At 47.1% G+C, this 26,685-nt stretch overlaps 1 protein-coding gene across 8 annotated transcripts in view; it reads right to left on the bottom strand.

Annotated features, from left to right (window-relative positions):
• The window catches only part of LOC119437407 (uncharacterized), a 408,649-nt gene that overhangs the window by 99,830 nt on the left and 282,134 nt on the right, over nucleotides 1-26,685 (bottom strand). For all 8 annotated transcript variants that reach the window (XM_049660503.1, XM_049660506.1, XM_049660507.1 and 5 more), the window contains 6 exons: nucleotides 22,380-22,637; nucleotides 17,648-17,827; nucleotides 13,589-13,706; nucleotides 11,503-11,617; nucleotides 5,999-6,104; nucleotides 2,357-2,410 (listed from right to left, as the gene is read on the bottom strand). In XM_049660503.1, coding sequence (XP_049516460.1) covers nucleotides 2,357-2,410; nucleotides 5,999-6,104; nucleotides 11,503-11,617; nucleotides 13,589-13,706; nucleotides 17,648-17,827; nucleotides 22,380-22,637 — 831 coding nt within the window. The remainder of the gene's footprint in view (nucleotides 1-2,356; nucleotides 2,411-5,998; nucleotides 6,105-11,502; nucleotides 11,618-13,588; nucleotides 13,707-17,647; nucleotides 17,828-22,379; nucleotides 22,638-26,685) is intronic.

Here is a 26,685-nt window from a genome sequence, read left to right on the forward strand (position 1 = left end):
AGTTTATACAGACGATAAAACTACTATTCTTACTTTGTATAGCTCATCGCAATCGATACTTCGGCTGTCGGGCGAAACTATACTTTTTGTCGCACGTAAGAATTAAAATAATATTGTGTGCAGTTCAACACTACTCCCATTTCTCAATTTTTCCGGTTTCACTATGACAGAAAGACAAGATTTAGACAGCTTGATGCAGGTGATAAAGTGTTACTGCTCCTTCCATCACAGAAGAACAAGCTAATCTTGACATGGAAGGGTCCCTTCACGGTGGTCGAAAAACGGAACGATTATGACTACCTTATCGACCTCGGTTCGCGAGTGAGCCTATTCCACATCAACCTCCTTAAAAGATATGAGGAAAGGGGAACGGAACCACACAACCAGCAGTACGCCACAGTTGCCGTCGAGTCGGGCATTTCAGAATAACAAGAAATACCTTCTGTGGCTTTACACCAGAGAGAGACCCATAAAAATGTTGCCGTAGTGAAGGATTTGAGCTTTCAGCAGATAGACCACATTAATAAGCTTTTGGAAGAGTATCAAAGCTCCTTACTGAATATGATTTCGCGGTGGATTATATCAAAGGGGCAGACAACATAGGTGCTGACTATCTTAGCCGTGTATGACATCCTCAGTGGTGTTCTGCTTAACTAATTTGTCCTTGTTTTGACGGCACGTTCCTCTCGGACAGATGTTTACAGTACCATGCAAATCGCTTTTGTGTATGTTGTCTAATTGTGTGCACTGTGGACAAGTTGTTCCCCAAACAACTTTATTAAGTGGGGGGATAAATGTAGTGCAGTGACCTTATCAGTGTTGTGTATGTGCATGGACTGTTTGACAACTCTCGAGACATGTGAATGAAGAAAGAAGCAGCAGAAGAAGGCGAGCCAGGGGCAGCTTGCGCGCTTGGCAGCGGTCAAAAAAGAAACAAGAGAAAAAGGAAGAAGAAGAGAGGCGAGTGCCGAACGGGCAGAGGGGGCTCGTGACTTGGAAGACGCAGGACCAGTGCGCTGTTCCGGGAGCTCCTGCCATGGTACCTGAGGACAACGCGTCTGCCTGTCGGTGCAGACGCGGAGTGGCGCCGGGTGTGATGCCGCTTGGAGCAGGCCTGGCTGTTGCCTGCTCGTAGCCGCCTGTTGGAGCAGCTTCAGGCTGTGTCCGGGGCGAGGCCTACCCGAGGCCTTTGCTTTGAGGCCGCCTCTTGCTCGAGGTGGCACGTGAAGTTGTGGCAGTGGAAGCCACCCGCCCGACACCCGTTCGAGTGCTCTGGCCACGGTAATGCAGCCATGGGCTGTCGCCTGCCTCCTCTGATGAACAGTGCTGTCATCCTGCCTTGGCTCGCCTCCCACGAGGGTCATCAAGCCTTTGGCTTGCCTCCAACGGAAATCGTCACGACAGCTCAGACGATCTACCGCCGATCGACGAGACCATCAGGACTGAAGCTGCAAGACGTACTTGCTTTTTCCTTGAACGCTGCGCGTAGGACTTAGTGTAGACGTGTGTGTTTTATGAACCTTTGCTCTGTATTCTATGTTATGTGCTTGACTTGTTTCAGTCATGTTAGATAAATGTTCATTTACATCCGTTTGTGCGTCTCTGACGTTCATTATCGCCTGACTGCACACATACATACGTGCCGAACTATTCCATCACAGCCACTTCGAATGCAGTGGTTCCGGCCATTTGGGTAGCGCACCTTCGTCCGCGATCTTCAGCCGTGCGTTCCATGGACGCTTTCGTTTCTTTCCTTAAGATTAACGCGTCATCTTTAGACGAGCGCAAGACGAAAAGACGGTGCATGAGCCGCATGAACGCAAGCGTAGCAGACGACCACGAGAAACCGGGAGCAACGGAGGACTCATACGGCGGCGCACGCAAAAAAAAAAAAAAGCAAAATGGCCACCTCGGTGGCCGCGTCAGCCAATGCGAGGCACAAGACGGGGGGCTCACCTTGTGCGCGCGCGCTCCACCCAATCAGATGCCCGGAACCACCCTTCGGAAAAGCGGCGAGAGTGGTCATTCAGCTTGAGCGGCGCCATTTTGAGCTGGCACAAAATGCTCACAAAGAAAACCGCTACAAAACAAACCCAAGATGGTTTGAACAAATTTTGCCTGCCGCAGGTCGTTTCGCGGCTCCCGTGGCATTTTGAAAGCCGATTTTTTCCTATTTACCTATCGAAATCACGGTTAATAATTTGAGGGCAGGTGCTTGAAGGCCCAAAGTGTGTTATTCCAAAAATAAAATTTTCGGCGGTTTTTTACCATTCTAGAACCCGCGTCCTCCCTTAAACATGCATTCAAAAGGTTGGGAGGAAAGAACTAGCCTACATTAGACAAAGTCAAGACCCACCTCTTGGGCGAAGCCGAACTCCGCAAGCCGTGTGGCGTGGAGAAACTTGTAAACCTGCAACAGCACATTTGCCACGAGACGTCATGCATTATAAAACCTTGAATAACATGTACCATTCATGGTTAGAGAAAAAGCAACATGCATGATTAAAATAAATTTAAATTCAACAAATATGTGCACTGCCAAATACAAAAATGGAGTGAGACCAGCAGTGCGCCTGTCTAAACAGGTATATCTTGAGAACCCAAGAAAATAAAACTCTAGTGCACCACAATTAACATTACAGCCAACTACAACTTAGGAAACAGACAAGCATAAATTCTATTATCACTCTAGGTCAACTGGACTACAACTTGCCAAGAACATCTTGTTATCAGCGAGAAATAAGGCACGCGAATCACTTGTGTGCGCCGTGAGCAGCAGTGAGATTGCCATGAACTGCATCTGCACTTGACAAGTGTGGCCGCGCACACTCTGAACACTGATGTTGCACTGTGTTCTTTTGCATGAGGCCAGTGAACATAGTGGTATGCTTTGAGTCATGGTGTAACATGTCTTCTTGAAATCTTGAATTTGCATTTTTAGGTTCCAAATTCACAATGAACAGCTGGTATAAGAAAAATGTATACGAAAAATTACACTACAATAGGTCAATTATTAGAAGAGAAAATGAAGCTCAAGGTCAATTTTTTTTAAGTTTCGCGCGGAAACCCCAACGTTAGTCTGACGCACGTTAGTCTGACGTCACGACCTCTAAAGTAATTTTTCGTATTTGGGCCACCTTGGCTCAGTAAAAGTTTGCGAAACTTGCCATATTCAGTCTTGGGCTCCTTTAGAACACAATGCAGACAATCTTTACCGCTAAAGAATGAAGGTGGCGACGCCACTTGCCTTCTGTGTTTTTCGTTTTTTTTTCTGGATTACTCGCGGTAAGAGTGGCGTTTTTCGTATCATGGAAGGGTAAGCTACTAATACAGAAGAAATCATTTTTCCCTTTAGTGTCTCTTTAACTCCTTCCCCCCCCACCGATTTTTCCTGAATGTTGACCAAAAAATGAAAAATTTTTCTAATGCAGGATACAATATTTCAACCATTTACAGTAGAACCCCGCTGTTACGGTACGTTCCCGGGTGCTGCGTTTTCCCGGCTGTTACGTCGTTTTCGGCCGGTCCCGGCACAGCTCCCATAGAACCCAATGCATTGATAACCCCGCTGCTACGTCGCAACTGTGGGACCGTTCCCGTATCATACGTTGTGAACAGCCACCCCGCGCCGGCCCGAGCGGCCATTTTGACTTTTCATGCCGCTTAGCTTGGTTGCTTGACGATGGCATTAGTCGCCTAAAGTGCCTGGTGCGACACTTACGATGTATTTTCGGTTTCCCGTTCCGTACGACACTGTTCTGCAGGTTTCTGGTAAAAATGGCCAAGGATGAGCTCAGGCCATCGATGATACTTCTCATTTTCTTGTACATATAGTACTGCTAAGCTTCATTTTTGCAATGAATGGCTGAGATTTTCTACAATTACATACAGTAGAACACCGCTGATATGTTTTTCACAGGACTGTAAAAAAAACGCAAGAGCCGGGAAACCGGACAAATTGAGAATTGGGAGTAGTGTTGAACTGCACACAATATTATTTCAGTTCTTATGTGTGAAAAAAAGTGGTAGTTTCGCCCGACAGCCGAAGTATCGATTGCGATAGCAAATTAGTAGACAGCTATACAAAGAAAGAATAGTAGTTTTATCGTCCGTATAAACTTGTAAACATTCGCTTATTAACTATATTAACAAGCATGGTGTCAGCGCCCACAGGCAAACATGAACACATCACACTCGATGAGCGTGGACACACGCTGTCAAACGCTGGCGTGAGGAATTTAAGTGCCGATGCAGAAGCAAGCGAGCTGTTGTCTATCGCTTCAACGCAAACTGAGCGCTGAGAACACACAGCACGCACAAAGCTACGAGCCGCCGAAGCACCTACACTGCGTAGACTCTGCCCCCAAGGCAGATCGCTTTCAAAATACGGCCCGCACGACCACGCGCCGCCGCGCAGTACGCAGTTGATGCCAGAGCACAACGCTGTCCGCTATCCCTCCCCCCTCGCTCCCTCGCCGGTGCCTCGAGAGCAATGAAAGAAAGCGCACTTCCTCCCTGCTTTTCGTTCTTTAGCGCACGAGATTTAGACGCGGTCGTCGGCTCCCCTCACACGCTTTCACGCGCACATACAGTACATGGCGCGCGGCGTTATCGCCCTTAGACTTTATACCGAACATCTATGAGCCAAAACCAATTTTAGGGCCGCAACGCGTCATAGACACCATCTTTAGATAGCATATACGAATCTCAAGGGCCATTCTTTTGCTGGCGGAAACCGAAAATACGTCATAAATGTCGCCCCCGGCACTTTGGGCGGCCAATGCCATCGTCAAGCAACCAAGCCAAGCGACATGAAAAGTCAAAATGGCCGCTCGGGCCAGCGCGGGGTGGCAGTTTGCAATGTATGATGCGGGAACGGTCCCACAGTTGCGACGTAACAGCGGGGTTACCAATGCATTGGGTTCTATGAGAGCTGTGCCGGGACTGGCCGAAAACGACGAACAGCCAGGAAAACGCAGCACCCGGGAAGGTAACAGCGGGGTTCAACTGTATATTGGTGCATGAGAGTAACTTTCTATTTGCACATCTGAAGCGCAGTATCCTGACTGCGCATTTGAAGACCGATGTGGAAAGTGCCATATGTGTTGCACTTATAAAAGACGAGCACCAAAGTTGCAGTTAGACATGTCTGGAGTATGTCTGGTGCTCCCTGAGAAAATTCTTAAAGGAGCACCCCCCCCCCCCCCCACCTTCTTTGGATTCTTTTTATTTCCAGATGATCTGCTGCCGGCGATGTTCAAATTCGTATAATTTACGTAGTTCAATGTGAGTTTTAAATTGCTCATTTCATTTCGCCTCAAGATTATCCAACACTATATTTTAATTATAGAATCATAAAATGTTACGTTAATGTAACGACACGTTCCAATGTTTGAAGTGTAACTAGAAGGCATTCCTTTCACATTAAAGGAACTTGTAAAGGGAACTCGTTTCAATATTGGGAAGGAACGAGGAACGAGCTTTCGTTCCTGTTTTAGAGGAACGTGTACAACAATGGTGCAGAAGAATCCAGCTCATCCCATAGCAGCATCATATACAGACATTTACAAGTATTCGATTCGAGTTTAGAATATTCAAACACATCTATGTGAACTTTGGGATTTTACTAGCGAAAACTGCAATACGATTATGATGCCTGATAATCACTACGGCAGGCCTCATAATCATAGTGGGGACTGTGGATTAATTTTGACCACCCAGGGTTCTTTAACGAGCGCCTAAATTTAAGTACCCAAGTGTTTTTGCATTTCATTCCCATCAAAATGCAGCCACCATGACTGGGGGATCATACCTTCAACCTCGAGTTCAGTAGTGTAACACCATGGCCACTAAGCTATCACAGCGGTTATTCACGCACTTCTAGATAATAAGTTAATAATAAAATATCAGATTCGGTAAGATACAGTGTAAAGCTTTACATTTTTGGCTTCAGATTCAAAGAAATCAAGTGGAGAGGTACAGGGAAAAAAGTACTTGCCTGCAGGTGTGGCAGCATGTAGCCTGCATTGGCCAGGGACTGGGAGTATTCGTAGATTTCGGTGCACTGGATTGCTTCGTTAGATGCAAACTCTTCAAAAGAAAGCCTGCAGGGCAAGTATTGCTCAAATGAGCACCCACCACCTTCACAAAAAAATGGTGAAATAATGTATGGTCCCCATTGCAATAAAGATGCCTCATAAGCTATTTCCTTACCAGCTAGGTGTATGCACACATTCTTCGCAGCTATCCCATTAGTATATGTTTCAGCAACAAACAAGGCAAGGTCAGGTGTGAAAAACTCAATTGAATATGCAATTAAAATCCAGCAGTTGAGTACACATACAAGATATTTTTAAAGCAGCACCACCAATGACTATGTTAAACAATTTGCAAACGGACTTTATCCGAGGCTTCTTTTTGATCTGACACCATTTTTTAGTGAGTTCCACGCCATGCTGGTAGAGTCAAACCCACTTATAACAAACCCCAGATATAATGATCACTCGGTTATAACAACCACATTTCAGTGCACTTACAATTTTCCAACCCTACCTATTAAAACTGCTTCCAGTTATAACGAACCTTTTTTAAATCGCCGTACTATTTTAACGAAGGCTTTGAACCCGGTCATGGTAAAAGGAAGGCATACGCTAAGCACCAAAGCACGGAAGCGTGACCAAACTGAGCACACCGTAGCGCGCGCCCCGCTCCAGTTCGACTGCGCCGATGATACGGCCTTCAAGATGAGCGAGCGATGGCCGTGCACAGCTTTCGGAAGCAGTGAAGACATTCACTCACTTTCAAGGTAGGCATACAGCATAAACAGCATGGCGCTAATGCGATATCGGATGCCACGACGGTGGCACTCTCGTTTCTGTGCAATTGTCCGTGCAGCACCACGGGCATTACACCTAATTCAACAATTTCGATAGACCATCTATATCGTTCCACCATGGGATCAACGGCAGCTCCAACATTCCTGTCGCTGCTGTGGACACCCACGTGGCCCGAGTCGGCATGAACGCTGCCCCACACGCTGCCGCCACACAATTTTGGAAAGGGTTGGCATTTTCTACACCATTATCAGGAGATCACGGTTCAGCAGCACTTCATTTACTCATTGCCGATTGCTGATAACAGTTCGCGGCGCGACATTCTGCCTTTCGAACATTAAATTTTTTTTGTAGCCGGAAGCAACAGAGATAACGTAACATTACAGCTCTTGTGTTAGACGCGCAGTTGATGCCAAGACCATGATGCCCGAGACCTTCGCAGAATGGCGGCATGCTGCAGTAGTTTCCGAAGTTTACGCTACTCGAGAACTAGAACGCTTCGCTCTCTTGTGCAGAATACAGTCATGCCCTCTGGTAGTAAGATATATCACAAGGTATCGAATGAAATATGGCGGCTGAGCTTCCAGTTTCGAAATGACAGGTGATTGGAACCGGGTGCCATTTTGAAAGAGCTACACGACGCCTTATTTCGCTCTTTAGATGGACGTTTCGAATAACGAAGTTTGCATCTATGTGCGGAAACACACCGGGAACACTGAAAATCTCGTTTTCAGACTAAAGTAATACCGAATGGTAACTGATGACACCAGCATCAGTCCGGCTAATTTTTGAGAATCTTTAAGGACGAGTTCACATATAACGAACTACGAATATAACGACTACTTTTCACGGAACTTTTGCGTTCGTAATAAACGGGTTCGACTGTATACTGAACCGCAGCAAAAATGGCACAAACAACAATATTGTATAGTGGCAGTACATTGGAATATCCGCCGAAGAGAACAGAAGCACAAAAACAGCAAATGAAGAACTGATGCCATCGGCTATATCCGTGGATATGGCCACTCCATTGGCTTGTAGGATGATGATGATAATGACGACAATGGCATTCCTCAGGTTTTAGCTTCAGTTTTACTACCGAGGCAGCATCAACGAAAGGTGGCTTTTGCTCTTTTGCTTTATGCAGTGCAGGCTTAGCCCAATTTTCCGTTAAAATGCCGTTTTGCAGCAGGATGGTACGAAGGACCACTTTTAGCCCAATGGGTGCAACTGTTAAACCACTCAGTGATGCTACTGGCCCTTACCATTTTGGAGCAGTAAAATAGACTTTCAAAGCAGGTTTATGAAAGCGGTTGCAAACTATATATTACATGGAGCTGTTACAGTGGGCAAGCCATGAGAAAGCAGTATGTAGTCGCTGGTTATACAACGCGAGAAGTCCAATAAAGCAAACTTAGCAGTACAATTACTTAATTGCTTTTTTTTACAACCCCCCGCCAGCCACATGAAAAATTGACTTAATTTTGCCCTGTGCTGTGCTTGATTGATATATACCATCTACTTGTAATACCGCGATTATTGACACTGAGGGGGGGCGGTTTGCTTTCATTCGTCGCGCAGCTCGACGTGCGTAGCGCACTATCGCGAAGTGCAGATATATGCGCACAACCTTTGACTGCGCAACGTTTCCAGATTAGGCTGTGATTCACAAATTCAGTTTGGACCTTTCTGCCTACACGCAAGCTTTCATCATTCCACCCTAGTAAGCACAAAAACAAACTTCGTGAAAGTGTCCACGGTAGTTGCTCGCATGTCACCCTTGGACCCAATCTCAGCTTACAGCCACCACTCTAGCCTGTGACCTCGGACCCAATCACCAAAGCGGTTTACTGGTCTGAACATACTGGAGGTCACCTTGCCACGACAAGTTACTGTCCGCCACCCCGTCGACTGGTAGCAAAGTTTTGGCACATTTACAGTTGAAGCCTCATAGCTGAAGAAAACTTTGTCCTAGTTTGAGGAGCAAATGTTGGAGCCTTGTCAGTGCGTTTGCTCTACCATTAAGCTAACAGGAAGGATAGCAGATAGCAGTGCGAGGCTAAATTAACCGTAATCAACAACTCAAGTGCAGGGACACTGAATATCAGCCTGCAGAACTGATTTGACATATTATGCAGAGATAAATGTGAGCTGCACAGTCCATTGTTCTTTCTTGCAGAAAGCGATATGCATGGGTCAGACATACAGGGGTCTTGCAACACTATTTTAAGGCCACTATTTTAGCCCTAAACGTTTTCTTAGCATGCCAAACAACTAAAAGCAAAAGGAGTTATGACAACGCACACAAACCCAAGTTAGTGGTTGCAGAAACTTCAAAATGGGAAAAGAACTCCACCACTGGACCGTTTACCAAGCTTCGCGCGAGGCTATCGCGCCTACCACAACGCCGGCGCTTTCCCCGAACCTGAAGTCGGAGTCAAGCAGCACAACTACTTTGTCAAGCAACCATGTGGCAGGCCATGTGACCGGAGAGACATGCGCAAAGGCAGGCCCTGCAAAACAGCATGCTTGACACAGTTTGTTTTGTTCTCTTTATGCAACGCGCGTGATTTACCATCAGAGTTGTGATTTCCGTTTTAATTTTATTCTATGCAACGCCCGCGGGCCGAATACGCACTATGCGAGTAGGATGTACCGTTGACAGGTGAATTTAATGAGTCATCGCTGGGATGGCTGCAAACGAAGGAGACGGTGAAGACGATGGCAACAACGACGAAGGGCCTCGAGTGGTGCCGACATCAGCTGAAACAAGAAAGATGCTTCGCTTGCCGCGAAATAAAGCTGAGTGCAGCGGCGGGAACAATCGGCTCATGCGATGTGTGAAGCAGCTTGAGGATGCCTTTCTAGGTCCAAGAGCTACCGCGAAGCCTTACGCAGTTTTTTCTGCATTTCATAAAATCACAGTGCCACAAAACAGAGCTGGTTGATATCTCTGGTACGTTTTTATTTTAAATGCGTAAGCATTTCTATGCTTATTTAACGAGAAAACTGTCCGTTCATCCCTCTCTCGCGTAAGACGATCACTCTCAAGATTGAGCCTGCAGCAGCCAGAGACTTTACCTTCGTGCCGCCTGGTGCTTCAACGCAAGCAAAGCAGCAAAAACACGGCGCGCGGAGTTACCAGCAGTCGGCACTCTCTGCGCGCTTAGAAGATCACTTTCAAGATACGGTCAACGTGGCCGTGCCAGAGTACGTTTGATCGGTCCGTGCCTGCCACCGGAGTTCTTTGATCATGATTCATAATGGTTCGACACGGATGGGCAAGGCGCCTAAGAGTGATAACGGCTTATGATGATCAGAACGTCAACAGCGCACAAGCCACCACCAGCAGTACTTTGCTTGCATTATCAATGCACCTTGCACCTCCAACCGCACCAGTTTGTGTCACCGCAGCGCCGTCGTTTGTACTGGCCAGATCAAGTGTCATAGCACTGATAATGACACCGGGCTGCGGGGAGATGAGGAAGTGGCACAATGCTTCTTATGCATACTTAAACAACTCCCGGAGGAGTTTCTCCTTGAAATTTTTTTTCTTTGAAACCTTTACGAAGAACCAGTAAATTAAATTAAATTATGGGGTTTTACGTGCCAAAACCAGTTCTGATTATGAGGCACGCCGTAGTGGGGGACTCCGGAAATTTGGTCCACCTGGGGTTCTTTAACGTGCACCTAAATCTATGTACACGGGAAGAACCAGTATAGAAGTTCATGTTAAAAGCTGGTCAGTAGAGGCAAATTTTTTAGAAAAAACTCGAGTTTTCACTGTAATTCCCGCAATATTGCTTATCCGAAAAATCTGCTTATCTCGAAATTTTTTCCGGTTTGTACTAATTCGAGTTAACGAGGCTTTACTGTACAAGCAAAATGACAATTACTGTCAACTTGAATTTTCACAGCTCTGAACACCACACTTCACTCTCTCATGGCATAAAACTGCGATGCCCAACAGCAGTAGGGCATCGGTATTACGTAGAAAAATCGGTACACCATGGCCTCCATGATCGGGTGTTATGCAGTCCGATCTCGGAGGCTATGGCATCACTTCTATGGTTACAACTTGTGCGAGACGAATGCTGGCGTGCCACGTGCTCAGCATGCTGAAGCATTTTTCCAACGATTACACCACCTTGCTTGTGACTGTGCGAAGTAATTAGGCGACAATTAAAATGGCTGTAAATTGTAATACCACAGTTTTTTTTGTAATACTCGCAATATCATGCAAATGTATATCGCACATTACATTTTTAACCATCGATCATAGCGCTGCACATCAATGTCACGTACACCGCACAAAGCGAACAAAATTGCCAAACCGTGATGATGCAATTGATGATGCAAGAAAGCTTGTTAGACGGTACGTACCGCCTAACAAGCTTTCTTGGGAGTGTATCAAGACCCCTTTAACGTCATCATGACGGGATGTGGCCAGCACAGCCTGTCATGATGTACTTAACAGACTTGTACTTAATAAGATTAACAGCAATTACAACCATTTCTTTTTTCCTGGAAAGACAAAAATAGGGCACACTTTGGTTTACAAAACATACAGAACTTGCACTGAGCCTGGGAAAGTTATCCCTAAAAATGTTGCGAACAGGAAACCTGCGTAATAAATTTTGTAAGCAGCCAAGAAAAAAAATTCACGCACGTGTGGTGGCTGGATCCAAGCAGCACCATTTTGCTTGACTTGCAGGCATATGTGCCAAACTCCACCTGGGCCATCAGGTAGCAGAAGTGCGCTGCTGAGAGGCAACCACGGCTAGCTGCATTCAGAGGAAGAAAAACGTGAATTCATTTATTCATAAATGCACTCCTCAGGCAGTAACCAGTACACATTCCACGTTAAGTGGGAATCAAAGAGTAAATCAAACATGCAACTTGCTCAGTGTGGTGGTGAAGGCATCACCACAGGCACACAGTGATGTGCACAGTGAATAAAAGCCCTGGGCTATGCACACAATGCATATAACTGCAGCTAGTAAAAATATCTGGCTTGCTTGCATGGATAGAGAATAGTACTTGGGTCAATATATGTAGGCTTTATTCACAAAACTAAAACATTCAGTTATTATTACTGGTCATTGCATCTGTATTCATTAGGGGTGTGCGAATACCAAATGGTCGATTTCAAATTGAATATCCCAAAATATATCCTGAAGTTTAATGCTTGCAAATTTTGAGCAAGAAAACACAGTGCTGTACATGCTCAGGACTCTACTAGCATTGCATAATAAGAATGCTGCAAGCTATCAGTAACTCAGGTACCTAGGAATCAAGATGTACAGTATGGTATGCTCTTATTTAAGGGAGCACCAAATTAGTATGCCAGCACTGATTACAGCTCAGCTCTACATGAAGGTCTGGAAGATACTTTTTTTTTAACAACACGTCTGCTGAATAGAATCACTAAACCTTCCAAGTCTAAGCGCTTAAATACTTCTTCTAAGCATGTAGAGAATAGAATTTAGAGAATTGAAACACTTTTTCTTCCCCTCTGAAGCTGAAGAAGTAGTGAAGTTATGTGCACTGATTATCTTAGATTTTTAGTTTAAAAGTGGACTTCTGTTTTATGGCAATCTATTATTGCATAGAAAGCTTTCCTTCGATGTTTGCCCCCAAAATACAGAAGAGCTTTCCTAGCTTTATGGGCAGATAGGTCTTGCGAGTTATCATCAGCTCATTAAGGCCAATCTCTGCGAGAGACGAAAGTGCGAGCCGCGTATCAGGTGACCCAGGTTAGTCTGATGGTTGGTTTCAAACCCAGTTACCTCAGCACAGCAGCCCAATGCGCTTCCCACTCGACCACTGACTACTGAGTGACCCAGGTAGACGGGAAAATGGTTATATACAAACATAGATACACAGACCAGATAGATGAACGAATTAATGAATTCTGGGGTTTTACGCGCAAAAATCACACATTGATTATGAGGCACACCATAGTGGGGCTGCAGATTAATTTTGACCACCAGGGAATATTTATACGTGCCCCCAATGCACAGGGCCGCCTGACACCCCTGCCAGCTAGGCCTAACCAGCGTGCATTGTCTGTAGTCGGCAACCAAAGTTGTGGCAGAGTCAACGAAACACGTCGCAGTGGCTCCACGGCACGTGGGAAATGAAGGAAACACCTTGATAGCGAAGGTGAAGGCACAAGTGACATGGGCAACACTTAAATGTCGGCAACTTGGCCGGCTGTTGCCATGTTTTCCACATCGCACGCACGCCGATCAGTCCGAAAAATCGAACAAGACACTGCATGGCGTCCGAAATTTCGGTTACCGTTCTACCTTTGTTCTGTGGAGATGGTGGCAGGGCAGCAGGGAATTTCGAATAATCGAGCAGGTCGCAAAAATGAGCGACTTACTTACTTTTCGCTATGTTTTTTTAACTTAGTCTGGTTCATGCAAAGACCGCAGGTCCTCAGACATTACCCTTTCAATGTTCGTAAGTTTAAATGAATGCGAACGCCCCAGTTGCATGCTTCAATTCTCAGATGCACACGGCAGCTTGGTCTACATCTGTTGCACATGTATAGCCTTTGAAAAACGTTTTCGTTATAGTGTGGATATTCGAGACTCTGGCGACATACACTATACACAGTCTATGCTGTAGCCTATTTACCCAGTAAAAGAATTTTTCAAAGTTACAACATTCGATTGTGTTACACGTACTCAAAGTTATGCAAAAGATGGAGGCTGCAAATTTGCATTTCTAGACTGCACCACACTCACCGAGCACATCGCCCAAGGTAGTGATGCTCCGAGCATCCACTTCTGGGCGTGACGATGGGTTGGACAGGATCATGGCTAAATGGGGCCGCCAGTCACCCCACTTTTCATCCGCTATGCACTGCACACACATTATGGAGGAAAAATACGAGAGCTCTAAACTTCGAAATACAAGCACTCGGGAGTTTCATTTGTTAAGTAGAAATGTCTACCCCTAGGAGCATCTTCTGAACCGAAACAACATCCACTGTGGTTTGTACCATCTGTCCAACTAAGAAATTCTAATGTATCCAAAAAAATGCTGAATTTGACAGCATTTCATCTTATGCAGGACATACCCTGTATTGTTGTGTAAGGGCTGCATTTTTGTTCATACATTTGAGCCTGTAATTCTTAGGTGTGCCCTATACAAAAGTAAAAAGTAAGAAAATGTATACGTATCTGCTTTGAAAAACTGTTGTCACCGTGTGCCGGAGAGATTGAGAAGCCTTGAGAAGCCTCTTTTTGTTTTTTAGCTTTGTTTACTGCCCCATTTGTCACCACTGGCAGACAGCCACAAAGATGTAGCAGCTGAAATCTGGTTCATCACAAGCGTGCTGTTACAAAAAGAAGCCGTCCTGAGATGCTGGCTTATACATTGTGCCGCGTGTAACATTGCATAATGAAAAAACTACCAGTTTTCACACAAAATGTGAACAGATTGTTACAGTCGATAGCAGTCATGCACCTTTCAGCCGGCACAGGAGCAATGAAAACTAACTGCACAATTTCACAGCACATACAAGGCGTGCAGCCCCTGGGCAATAACCTAAGTGGCATCTATACGTTGCAAAAATGCATGCACACAGCTCTACAGGACAAGCCACGTAGCGCCGGAATAGGAATTTCACTGGCCCTTAGTTGACAACTGGAGAAACAACTGAAGAGGAGACTGATATGCTGTCCGAGATGCCTTGAGGCACTGTGCTGATATCACTCTATTCAAAGGTGAAGCAGACTTTGGACACCACCAGCTTGGAGGTCACGCTGCCCACAAGGTTGCACAGTGAAAAAAAAAAACTCGCTTGGTTTTACGTTTTGCACAGATCGTGTGCGAATGCTAGACTTTCTCATGCCCCCTGATGCTGTTTTCCCCACATGGCTCTAGCATCTCCTGGAATCTGGCTTCCTCGCATAGCACATAACGCGGCAGAAGCCAGTGTAATTGCGCAGTAGTACGAGAGATGGCGCAAGTGTTCTGCTGAGAGCGCCACCTGACGGCACGCATACACGGGCGCAAAAAGGAACTTGCTTCCTTATCTTTGGCTTGGAGACAGCGTCAGTGCACGGCCGTCCGAAGCCCGCCAGCACATTTTGCAGACATGGGATGGATGAACACAATGATTGTCCGAACGCGTCTCTGTTCGCATGAATGCAGCCGCAAATGACTTAGGTGTTTCTGTTTTGGCAAAGGCAAACATATTTGCTTGATATCCTTGCTTGGCGAGTCGGGCTTCCTCGATTCGTCAGCACCCATCAGCATGTTCCACTAGTTGCAATTCGGCTGGCTGGATTATTGTATAGAAGGCGCAATAAATGCCCCTTTGGTTTGTTTCCACTACTGTGTTGTTCCTTTGTTCCAAAAGCACGCCTGAGACCCCACAAACGTGAATTGAATGTTGCAATTGTACAACTACACACTTTTCAGGCAGAGCGGGAACGACAATGTACGGACAAAGCACAAGCTCCCCGTTATGTGGTGCTCACACACGCAGTGGCATGCAGCAAGCTGTCTATGACATAGACTGAAAGTATGACAGCACGAACTGTGGGGCACAGGGAAACTAATTTCGTAATCATGCCAATAAGTCAATGAGCTTACCAGAAAAAGATTATCAACTGCAATTACAGTGCAGTCCACATGTAACGATACCACATATAACGAAATATCGCTTAAAACGATGAGTCAACCTAAGAGTATCAACTTATGCCTTGGGGCTATGAGAAAAAAAAACCATATATAAAGATATATTATTCACGGTCACTGCATATCGGATATAACGATCAAGAACTTGCTTCTGGGCAGCGTTTTTCATGCAGAATAATCGTGAAATTTGCTTTCCTAAGTTGCCTGTTCCTAAGACGGGGCGAAAGTTTGCCTACACGAGTTCGTATTTGCCGCCATTACCGTGCAGCGCATCCCGCCCGTGTGCCGATTGCGAACGAAAGCCACGCAAAGCATCGCAAGTTGGCGCAGCGTGCACAAGATGGTGCCAGCTGCTTCGCGTCCGCGGCGGCGGCGGTTGCGCGAGCGTTCAGAGGAGAGGGGTGAAGAAAGTGATAAGCGAGTGACGCCTGCGCGGCCTAAGCTGCCTTTACAATCTCCCGCTCTCAGCGAACGCGGAAATTCGGCGCGGAAGGAGCGGGAGGTGCGCCAACAAAGCGCCAAGCCGTGTCTCTCGAGATGAAGCTACAAATTTAGCAAGACTCGAAGTACGAGCTCGCATTGTCGATGATATCGACGATTATGAAAACCGGGAGAGCCACGATCATGAAGGCTAGAAGCAGTGGCCATGCCGATCAACGGAAAAGGCGGGCTTTGTGCACCAGGACAAAACCCTCATGGGTGAAACTAACACGGCGGAAGCCGCTGACATTACCGAACTCTGGGAGCACGTCGCTAGTGACGATGAAACAGGTGGTGCTTCGATGGAGGAGTTTCTAAGTGCAGGTAGTGCTGCCTCATTCTGCAAGGAGATCTCTGCTGGGGCAATCGTTGATCTGATAGACGGCGGCGTTGTGCAACAGAGGCAACGACAGTAGCGGCAGTGACAACGAGATTGACAATGACCTGTCATTGACACTGACCCCGATGTTCAACCAAAGTGCAATGTCGTCGATCGAGTCGCTCACTGATTTCACGCACGCTAAATTATAGACGCCAGTGTTCGCGCAGCAGCTGGACGCGATGCACACAGAGGTTGTGAATCCGAAACTTCTGCGAAAGCAAGCGCAGATTTCTATCTCAGCACGCCTAACGATTGAGACGCTATTTAGAGGTATAAATAAACGTTTTGTTTTTCCCAGCCTACTTTCTACAACGTCGATTTTTTTTACCGCAAGTGGCAAATTTGCTTTCGGGACTTCAAAAATATATTCTTTTTTGTTTTTGTTTTTTTAAATGGCAGTCCAGATATAGCGATGATCGGTTATAACGATCGGATTTTTCATTCTCCTTGATATTGTTATAAGTGGACTGCACTGTACAACTGAAGAGGAGACTGTAATGCATCTGTCATCACATCTACACAGTTGGGAGATACCGCCGTGCAGGTGTGGATGACGAAGTGTGTGCATTAGAAAAATGGAGGGTGGCCCAAACTTTTTCAGAAATATTTGCAGCGAAAATTAGGTGTGTGGCCCTTACACAAGAATACACGTTATTAATGAGGTTCTAATGTATTAGTACACCACTAGCACAAAATGTGAGTCATCAGCTGGAAGAAAAAGAGAAAAAAAGAAACCTGGCATTGAACATGCAAAAGCCCCCCAAACGCCTGGCAGTCCTAAACAAGACTATTCACCTACTCCTACATGCTTAGACAAAAAGCCAGCAATAGTGCTTCTCTTAAACACCATGCTTATAGAGCTTCTGAGGAAGACCTCCCAAGTATTGCCATACTACACACTTGAACAGCCACAGGCATGCTCGGTCATCCAAAAGTTTACAAGACACAGGTTCCACGGCAAATGTTAATCTCTGCTCTGTTAAGCAATTGCACTTCTAATTTAACGGATCATTGTGTAGGTCACAAACGCTAGTACTACACAGTGAAACTTTGAATTAAAGGCTATGTGGCCAGACTTTACGGGAATTCAGCTTTTTCACAAGTTCCGTGTCCCGTAAACTTTTGTGGCCAACTGTGTATGCACACGCTTTCTCCATATATGCAACAATCCCGATAACGCATGCTTTGATGCTGCAATATAATCTAGGAGGTTTACACCTGGAGTGTAGCCCTTTGTTGAGCCCACATGCCTTTTTTTCCCCCCATTCTGGCCTAGCGAGTGCTTGCTACTCACAGTGACCGCCGCAGGTTGCCGGCCAGACAGATGCTGATACAGGGTCTGCAGCGGGTCATTGATGGCCAGGGCGTTCGTGAAACGAGTCATGATGCTCGCATACGTCCTAGCATCCATCTTCGAAGCTAGTGACAGGGCGTGGCCCCACAGGCCACACTTCACTGCCCACTCCAATGCATCCTTTTAAGAGGCAGAGGGGAAAACAAGGCCATTTTTTTAATACAATGCTCCCGGAGTGAAGCTACAAAGAGCCCTACAATGTGACACAATAATATTGGAGTAACCAGAAACTTTAGTTCATTGATTGACCGTTTAACATTCCAAAGCAACACTCAGGCTATGAGAGATGCCATAGTGAAGGGCTCTGGATTAATTTTGACCACCTGGGGTTCTTTAACGTGGACCTAAATCTAAGTACACGAGGGTTTCCTGCGACTTCAACCCCATGAAAATGCATCAGCTGCGACTGAGAACCAAACCCACGACCCTGTGCTCACCAGTGCAATGCCATAGCCACTGCACCACCACAGTGCGTTGGAAACTTTGAAATATGTAAAGCTGTACTGCTTGCAGTTATCAAGGTACAGTGCTCACGAATTGAAACGCGACAGGCAAATTTTGGGTAGAACACTCTTTCTGTGCAATTACTCAAGAGTACCATGCCTTGTTGCTTCGAATCTGGTCACGAAAGGTGACTTGGACTCTGATCTAAGCGTACGCGTCGAGATTGCGCCGATGTCACACAAGCTACTGACGGTGGAAACAAAAGCATGCGCATTGGTTAGGCCTAAATTGTCGCGTTTCAATCGGTGAGCACTGTACACATCCTATGTGCCTGCACTACAAGCTTCTTACCGCTTGGGCTACAAGTCCTATCCTGTTGCACACAAGAAATATTTCCTGCTGAGACTTTAGGAGCCAGTATTTCAAGGTGGCATGCAATTAACTTAGCTTGTAGTATTTGATGTTTCTTGCATACAAGCTTGCATAATGAACAGACACAGGTTGAACATTTATAAAAGGTTCCACGGTGTAACATTGCAATGACGCTCTTAGATAAATCGGAACAATAAATGTGTACAGTAGAAAGAATAGAAAAATACAAGCTAAATTAATAAAAAATAGCGCCGTGCAAAACAATTAGGTACATGAAAAGCATAAAATATCAATAAATATTCAAAATATCAGTATTATTGTTACAGATGGTTGTGCGTTTATTTGCAGACGAAGGCTGGCAGAGATGATCGATCAGGAAGATAGTCGTTGAGATGTTACTACTCGTCACAGGGATCGTCATCCACCTCCTCTTCTTCAACCTCCTTTTCTCTTCTTGTTACAATATCATAAATATTATCAATATCATATATCAATATCATATTATAGTGGAACCTTGATTATACAACTTTCTCGGGACCATGTGAATACATCATATAATCCGGGCATCGTATATTCCAATTAACAAAAATGATGTTACACAGTCGAACCTCGATAATTCGAACTCGAAGGGGCCCGGAAATTTCTTCGAATTAAAGAAAGGACGTACTTTTGAAGTATTCGAACACAATAGCACGATGCATGAACGGTGCAAATCGTGAAATATTGCGGCGCGCAACCGGTCACGCCGGCCAACGCTAGGTTCCCGAAAACAGCAGCAAACGAAACTTCAGGGAGCGGACGGCGCCGGATGGCGACGGGCGGGCGTGCGCAGAGACTGTCGAAGGTGAGGGAGGAGGGCGGCAGGGAAGCGGATTTGGCCTCGGCAACTCCGTCGCTTCGGTGGCTCCCCTAGCCCTCACTCTCAGCTCCCTCGCAGCTCCCTCCCCTTTGACTGTCTCCGTGCGCACCCGCCGCCAGTACAGCCGGCTGGCGCAGATTAAAGTTTAGCCCGCTCCCTGACGTTTCGTTTTCTGCCGTTATCGGGAAGCGAGCGTTTGCCGGTGCTGCTGGTCCAGCTGGCCCAGTGCCAGCTTAACCCGCTCCCCAAAGTTTCGTTGTCTGTCATTATCGGGAAGCGAGCGTTTGCCGGCGTGGGCAGTTTCATTGGCCGGACTGGGCCTCCGCCGCTGCATTAAGGGGTCTCTTCGAAGCTTTTGCTCTATGGCTGTGAGGGAGCAATGCCGGTCGGAGGCGCCGCCACGTTATTTGGCGCGCTGCTGAGAGCATTGTCGGTCCGCGGTATGTTCGAATTAACCGTCGCAAATGCTTTTGCGTTCGAATTACTGAGCGTTTTCGCTTATTGAAACAAACATAACTTTGACGGGACCACAGCGTCAGTTCGAGTAAATCGGCAGTTCGAATTAAGAGTGCTCGAATTAACGAGATTCAACTGTATAATACACGGTTTCATGTGAAAGAGTTGCGAGGAGCTTCAATTTAAGCTATAGGATAATACTCTGCAGCATTCAGAAATCACAACCTCCCAAACAGCACATGCAAAAAGAATACTGCATTGCAGGTGCCAATCACACTTTACTGGAGAAATTTAGCATACTGTGTGCCACGATCCACGTCCGCCAGCATGCTAAAACGTTCTTCTTTCTTTCTGGGGTTTTACGTGCCAAAACCAGTTCTGATTATGAGGCACGCCGTAGTGGAGGGCTCCGGATTAATTTTGACCACCTGGGGTTCTTTAACGTGCACTACAACGCAAGCACACGGGCGTTTTTGCATTTCGCCTCCACCGAAATGCGGCCGCCGCGGCCGGGATTCGATCCCGCGATCTCGTGCTCAGCAGCGCAACGCCTTAGCTGACTGAGCCACCCCGGCGGGTATGCTAAAACTTTCTTTTCTCATTTACAGACTTTAAGAAAATCGGTCAATTTCTTATAGACTTTGCGCCACGCAGCAAGAGCTGTCTTTCAAGCGCAACAACGTCCGCAAGGAGGTCACCTACAGCATCGTTGCCTGCACAGATTAATCTCCGAATGTTGTCGATGCTATGCAGCACATCCACGAACGTAGACAGAAGCACAGCAGCATCTGTGGCGTTGTCCTCGTATCACGTCGCAGCCAGTAGTGTTGGCATGATACGCTGACCCGTGTGAAACCGGAAACCCAACGACAGAAGCTTGAGAAGCCTTGCATGCTTAACACACGTATCCAAAATTATCTGCGTGCCTTCCAGTGGCTAATCAGCTCGATTTTCGCAACACTTTCACACTTTTCCTATGCACTAAGGCGGTATTCTCGGGTGACAATTTTCGGAGATAGTTTCACGAGACTGCAACAGACGCATCAAAGTATGGGGCCGACAGCGCTCTTGGCATAGTACGAAGGTAGCAAGCTTGGCACAGCACCAAGATCACTGTTTACTGTATACGCAATCATGTCCGGCAATGGGAGCAGGTGCTTCCGAGAAAAAACGCCGAGATAAAGAGCAACGGGCCAAGCTATCCGGAAAGAAGGGGCGCTGTCCCCTTCTTGATGGAGGAGACAGCGCCGCTAGGGAGCTGCCGGAAGCTGGTGGTGCTTCTCAAGCGTTGTGCCCACCGTTGGGTTTGCAGTTTCATGCCGGTCGCCGTATAAGAAGGGACATGCGTAATCTCGCGTCATGTAACCGAGGTGTTAATTTATTGTCTCTATGGGGAGTTCACCAGCACTGCAGTAATTCATCGTAAAACCAGGGACGTTGCAAAATCGGGGGACGTATAATCGGGGTTCCACTGTAATATATACAATGGCGACCAATAATTCGGACTCAACGGGGCCCGCCAAACAGTCCGAGTGATTGGGAGTCTGAAATATCACATTTGCCAGAGAATCAGTGACTTTAGTTCTCAAGTGGCCAAGTGTACCGTATTTTCGTTTCCCTTTGGAGTCTTAAAATACTGTGCAATAGAAAAACAACGAAGCATGTCTCCAGCTAATTAGGGCTCAATGCGCGTTGGTGTCTCGTGCCACAACAATTCTCGCCAAGCGAGCAAGTCAAAACTTCGAAGCAAAATGCTCCGCCTGTAGAAGCTGCTGACTCAGGCCGAATTCGAGGAGCGCGAACGTAACCTTGCCCATGCCTCAAAAACAACAATGCGCGTCTCGGGGCGCTCGGACCTCACGATGCTCGGCATATGTAGGCGTCTTGTACCGCAACAAGTTGCGAAACGCTTTGCATTATGTAGATGTCAAATACGGTTGCGTTTACAAGTTTTTGTTGACTTTGGATTGTACATTTTTTCTTGCATGATTTTTTTTAAATATGTAAGGACGATGTTCTACTGTATTTTCTTTAGTTGCTGACAGGCGGTGAAAAGCAATCCCTGTCCAAAACTGGCCCTCCCAACGAGTAGCAGCACAGAAGGCGACCAAGCAAGCCAGAGCGAACGCCAATAAGTCAAGTCCCACTCCCTTCTGCATCACGACAGTAAAAATAAAACCAAAACTGGCTGTAGACAAGCTTTAGTAACTCTGAGGATTGCCAGTGTTCAATCTAGGGTATAGGACCTTCATTTAACGTCAAAAAACGAGGAGTTGAAGATATTATGTCAGTACTCCTTTAAAGAAACAATGACGGCAAATATTACACCTAGCTCAAGTCACAGGCTATGGTCCTCAAAATCTATCTCCTATGCCAAGTATGCTTAGTTGCTGGGAAAATTGCAACAGAAGATGCTGCATTATCTGACGACAGCAAATCACTCGAGAGAATGGGTAAAAGTATGTCATCCACATATCTCTGCACCATGCAGGAATCCCGTGCTACACACATACACATAGATATAGTATTGAGGGGTCTCACCTTTTTATGCCCAAAGAGGAGGAACTCGCGGAATTTCGCTAGCGTGTGACTTGCACCAGTGGTTCCAAGTTGGGCACGATCAGACACCACAATGCCCTCATCTGGCGATGGGCTGCTGCCATCGTCAGCACCCTCGGGTGAGGTCACTTCACCTCCCTCCCCTCCTGGTCGGCCCGCAAGCACTGACGTAGACGCTGACGGCTCCAAGATTTCGTGACCCCGAAGAAGCAATTCAGCAATGTCCGAACCTGAGACAAACTGCAATGTCCTTCAATTAACTCCAATTGCACACTTTTACCTGAGACAAGAGCATGAGGAGTTGGCATTCCTGTTTAATGACCCAACTGCCCAACCGTCACTCGGGCCATCTGAGCGAGAGGTAGAATAACCAAGTGACCACCAAAGTAATGAAGGCAAGTGTACAGTCGCCCACAAATGTCTGCAGGACACAAGATCTACAAAAAAGCAGAGTTGCTGCGAGGCCTGCACACACAGCTTCGCTGTGCTGGTCCCCTGTTATTCAGTGCGGACACTTTCTTACACTAAATAATGCATACGCCTGTAAGGACCAGAGGACGAGTCCGTATTATCCGACTTTTCAAATTTATGAGCGCTGAATTAACCAGGTTTTACTAATAAATGTTGAATATGATTATTTTTAAATATTGCTGCATCAAAAACATGCAAATTGCCATTAAAACTAAATTAAACATGAGGAATCTCCTACATTTGAAAGTAGAACATCCACAAATGCACTTATGATGATGACAAGGACTCCAAGAGATAGCAGTCAGAACACGCATTTATGTGAAGTCATTAAGTTGTGAAGCCATCGCCACCTTCATATGCACATGCGCTCAAGTGCTACTTTAAAACCGGGCGTAGGCATGTTTATGAAGGCTCCCTAGTACAGACCTCGGATAAGTTAACACTATGCGCACCATATCGACAGTCGGCAACAGTGAGATTACGCAACACAGTTCCATGCATGTTCCAGCTGCGGCAGGGTGAAACACAATGCCTGCACAGTGGCAGCGATAACAACGTGGTGATTTCCGAGCGGGCGCCGACTGTCACACATGAACCATGGAGCAGCATCTTTCTTCAGAACGTAGATGACGTGCCTCAAACGATGGCAACCACTAAGTTCCTAAGCTCACAGAAAACGCCGGTGGCTGGCAGTAAAGTGCGCAGCCAGCATTTATATCATTAGCATATCTGAGATCTGAACATGATGCGCCACTGCATATCAATGCCAAATGTTACCGGAACCCCAACACATCCACAAATTGCGTCACTCTCCTTGTGTTATTTGCCAACTTTAAAGCAAACCTGCCATTCACCAGCAATTTTACTTTTCAATCCTTCACGATTATCGCAATTGTGAACAGTGGAATGAGTGCGATCTTGCAGTTCATAGTGCCGTGTGGAGAGTGCCAATTTGTGTAGTTTCTATTTCTGCAGGCCGTCATTACTGCTGATGATGGCCATGGGGCCGGCACAAATTTGTAATCACAGCTGCTCAGGAACATCTGCTGCTGAAGGTGGCATGCCTAATTTTTTGCAGATTTCTTCATTCGTAAACGTGCCGTATTTCGGGCTACAAATTTGTTATACAGTGGAATTTCGATGATACGAATCTCACGAAGTCGCGAAAAAAATTCGTACTTTCCGAAATTCGTATCATCGAAACACAAAACTAGCTAAATTAAAGAGTCGAGAGGTGAACTCACTCAGGCACACGTACGTAAAAAGCATTTACAGTATAGACCACTTAACGTAACCATTTATAGTGCAGAACTGTCTACAACGCGGCCTTTTCCGACTCCCGTTTACCCTCCCATAGAACTCCATGTATACGCATACTGCTTACAGTGCAGCCGCGTGAGACGAAATTGCGGCTTCCGCGGGAAAATCTCGCCGACAAGGGCGGTAGCGAGCACGAGGTGCGCCCACCGATGGGAGAGGAGATCAACGAATGCGATGCGGGTGAGGAGCATGAGATGTGGAGCACGAGTCCAAGGGCGATAAAGTCGTCACCGCGTCACCACCAATTAACAAATTACACAAATAACACATGTTGCCTTGAATAACTGTCGAAGTGTCGTGTGTCAATATGAGAGACGTCACAGCATATATTTGTATGTAGGCGCACTTGCTGGTGTATGTGATCCTTCCATCTTGGAGCGAAGCGCCCGCGAGGAGAAAGGCAAACGGCGTTCGGTTTGAAATTTCAACTCTTTCTGCAGCTCGTAGCGATGTGATACAGTATAGACCAACGTAACCGCTTATAGTGCAGGACCGGATATAGTGCGGTCTTTTCAGACTCCCGTTAATTTTTCCATAGCACTCCATGTATACACGTATCGCTTATAGTGCAGTTGCGGCAAACGAAATACCGGTTACAGTGCGACGGAAGTCAGCGGAGACGGCGAACGCTCCCCTCAAACAGGCACCCCAAGGAGTGCTCGACGAAGAAAGAGAGACAAAGTGGAGGAGAAGGGCGCGTGGTGCGAACGAACAACCAGTGAGGCTGAAACAAGAATCTTGAGTACGAGTTGTGAAATATCACGGCGCGCATAGCGAGGGAGGGCCACGAAACTGCCAACGCTGGCCAATGCTCGCTTCATGATAACGGCAGTAAACGAAAATTCAGGGAGCGGGCGCCGCCGGCACGGCACTGCGAAGGGGACACGCGGAGACCGTGGAATGTGAGGGAGGAGAGCGGCAGGGAAGCGGATTTCGCCTCGACAACTCCGCCGCTTCGGTGGCTCCCCTCGCCCTCCCTCGTAGCTCCCTCACTTTCGACTGTCACCGTGCGCGCCCGCCGCCGTGCAGGCGCCGCCGCTCCAGCCGGCCGTTATCGGGAAGCGGGCGTTTGCCGGCGTAGGCAGTTTCGTTGTCTGGCCTGGGACAGCGTCGCTGCTTTCTGCGCCGTAGTCGCAGCGTGCAAGGTGAACACGTGACTAGAAAGTAGAGGAAGCATAAAGGACAAAGAAGGGTTCACTGCCATTTTCTACGCGTGGCTACGGTAGCGTGGCTGAGACGTCGGCATGTACACGCATGTTCCGGCGCAACGCAGGATCGGCAACCTTGACATTTGAGAGAGGGTGAAATTTCCGCCGCGTTTTTTTTTTTTTTTTTCTTGTTCGCGCGCGACATTGAGGGGTCTCTCCTAGCTTTTACTCCATGGGTACGGCCACGCTAGCGGCAAAAACGCGCGGCAAAGGCGGCAGGAGTCTGTGGTTTTGCGGCCGCGCGAAATGGGTTCGATACCCATTTCTGCGGCAAATGCCACGTGCCGTGAGATGAACCAATCAAGAGCAACGAGGGTGACGTCACGGAGCCATCACAACAAGACCGCCGCCGGTCAGCGCCAGGTTTTCAATCGACGATCGTCGTCTCTCGCATGAAACGACGAGCGCTCGCGGTGTTGCTCGCGCGTTCGGAGAGCGCGAGAGATCTTATCGCGCTGCCGCGCGCGAGACGCGCGTGGCACGTCGCGGCAAGGGGCTGACGCGCGGGAACTTGCTGTTCGCGGCATGACGCGCACGTTTTTTGCCGCTAGCGTGGCCGTGCGGTGCTGGAGCAATGCCGGTCGGAGGCGCCGCGGCATGATTTGGTTCGAATAACGAGATTTGACTGTAAATTGAATGCAAACGTTCTAGCCGCATTCCTCGACTGTCGCATACACGTGGCGGCTCGGTGCACGTTTTGCATATGTGCGGGCCTTGAAAACTGTTGCTTTGGTTATAGTGCGGTACCGCTTATAGTGCGGATATTCGCGACTCCAGCGACTTACGTTATAAGCGGTCTAAACTGTACTTAGCAGAAACGATCGTTGGCGCGCATTGTATACACCGTGTTAGTCAGCTCAAAATGGCCAGACCTGGTGAGGGGCCTTTTAAGTCGCCACGGGCTATGAGAAACACTGCAGTGGAGCATTCCACATTCTACAGTCCCCAGCACGCACCGTTGAAACTTTGGCACCCCGGTGTTACTGAATTCCACTACCCGCCGTGGTGGTGTAGTGGCTTTGGCATTGCACTGCTAAGACCGAGGACGCGGGATCAAATCCCGGCCACAGCGGCCACATTTCAATAGGGGCGAAATGCAACTTGTGTACCATGCATTGAGTGCACGTTAACGAGCCCAAGGTGGTCTAAATTAATCAGGAGTGCCCCACTACGGCTTGCCTCACAATCATATTTTGGTTTTGGCACGTTTAAACCCCAGAAATAAATTTTTCATTTCCACTATGGTGAAACGGTGCCACTGTGTCTAGGCACTGAGCCCAAGGCCTCAC

Source organism: Dermacentor silvarum, chromosome 1, assembly GCF_013339745.2.
Source record: "Dermacentor silvarum isolate Dsil-2018 chromosome 1, BIME_Dsil_1.4, whole genome shotgun sequence".
Lineage (NCBI taxonomy): Eukaryota > Metazoa > Arthropoda > Arachnida > Ixodida > Ixodidae > Dermacentor > Dermacentor silvarum.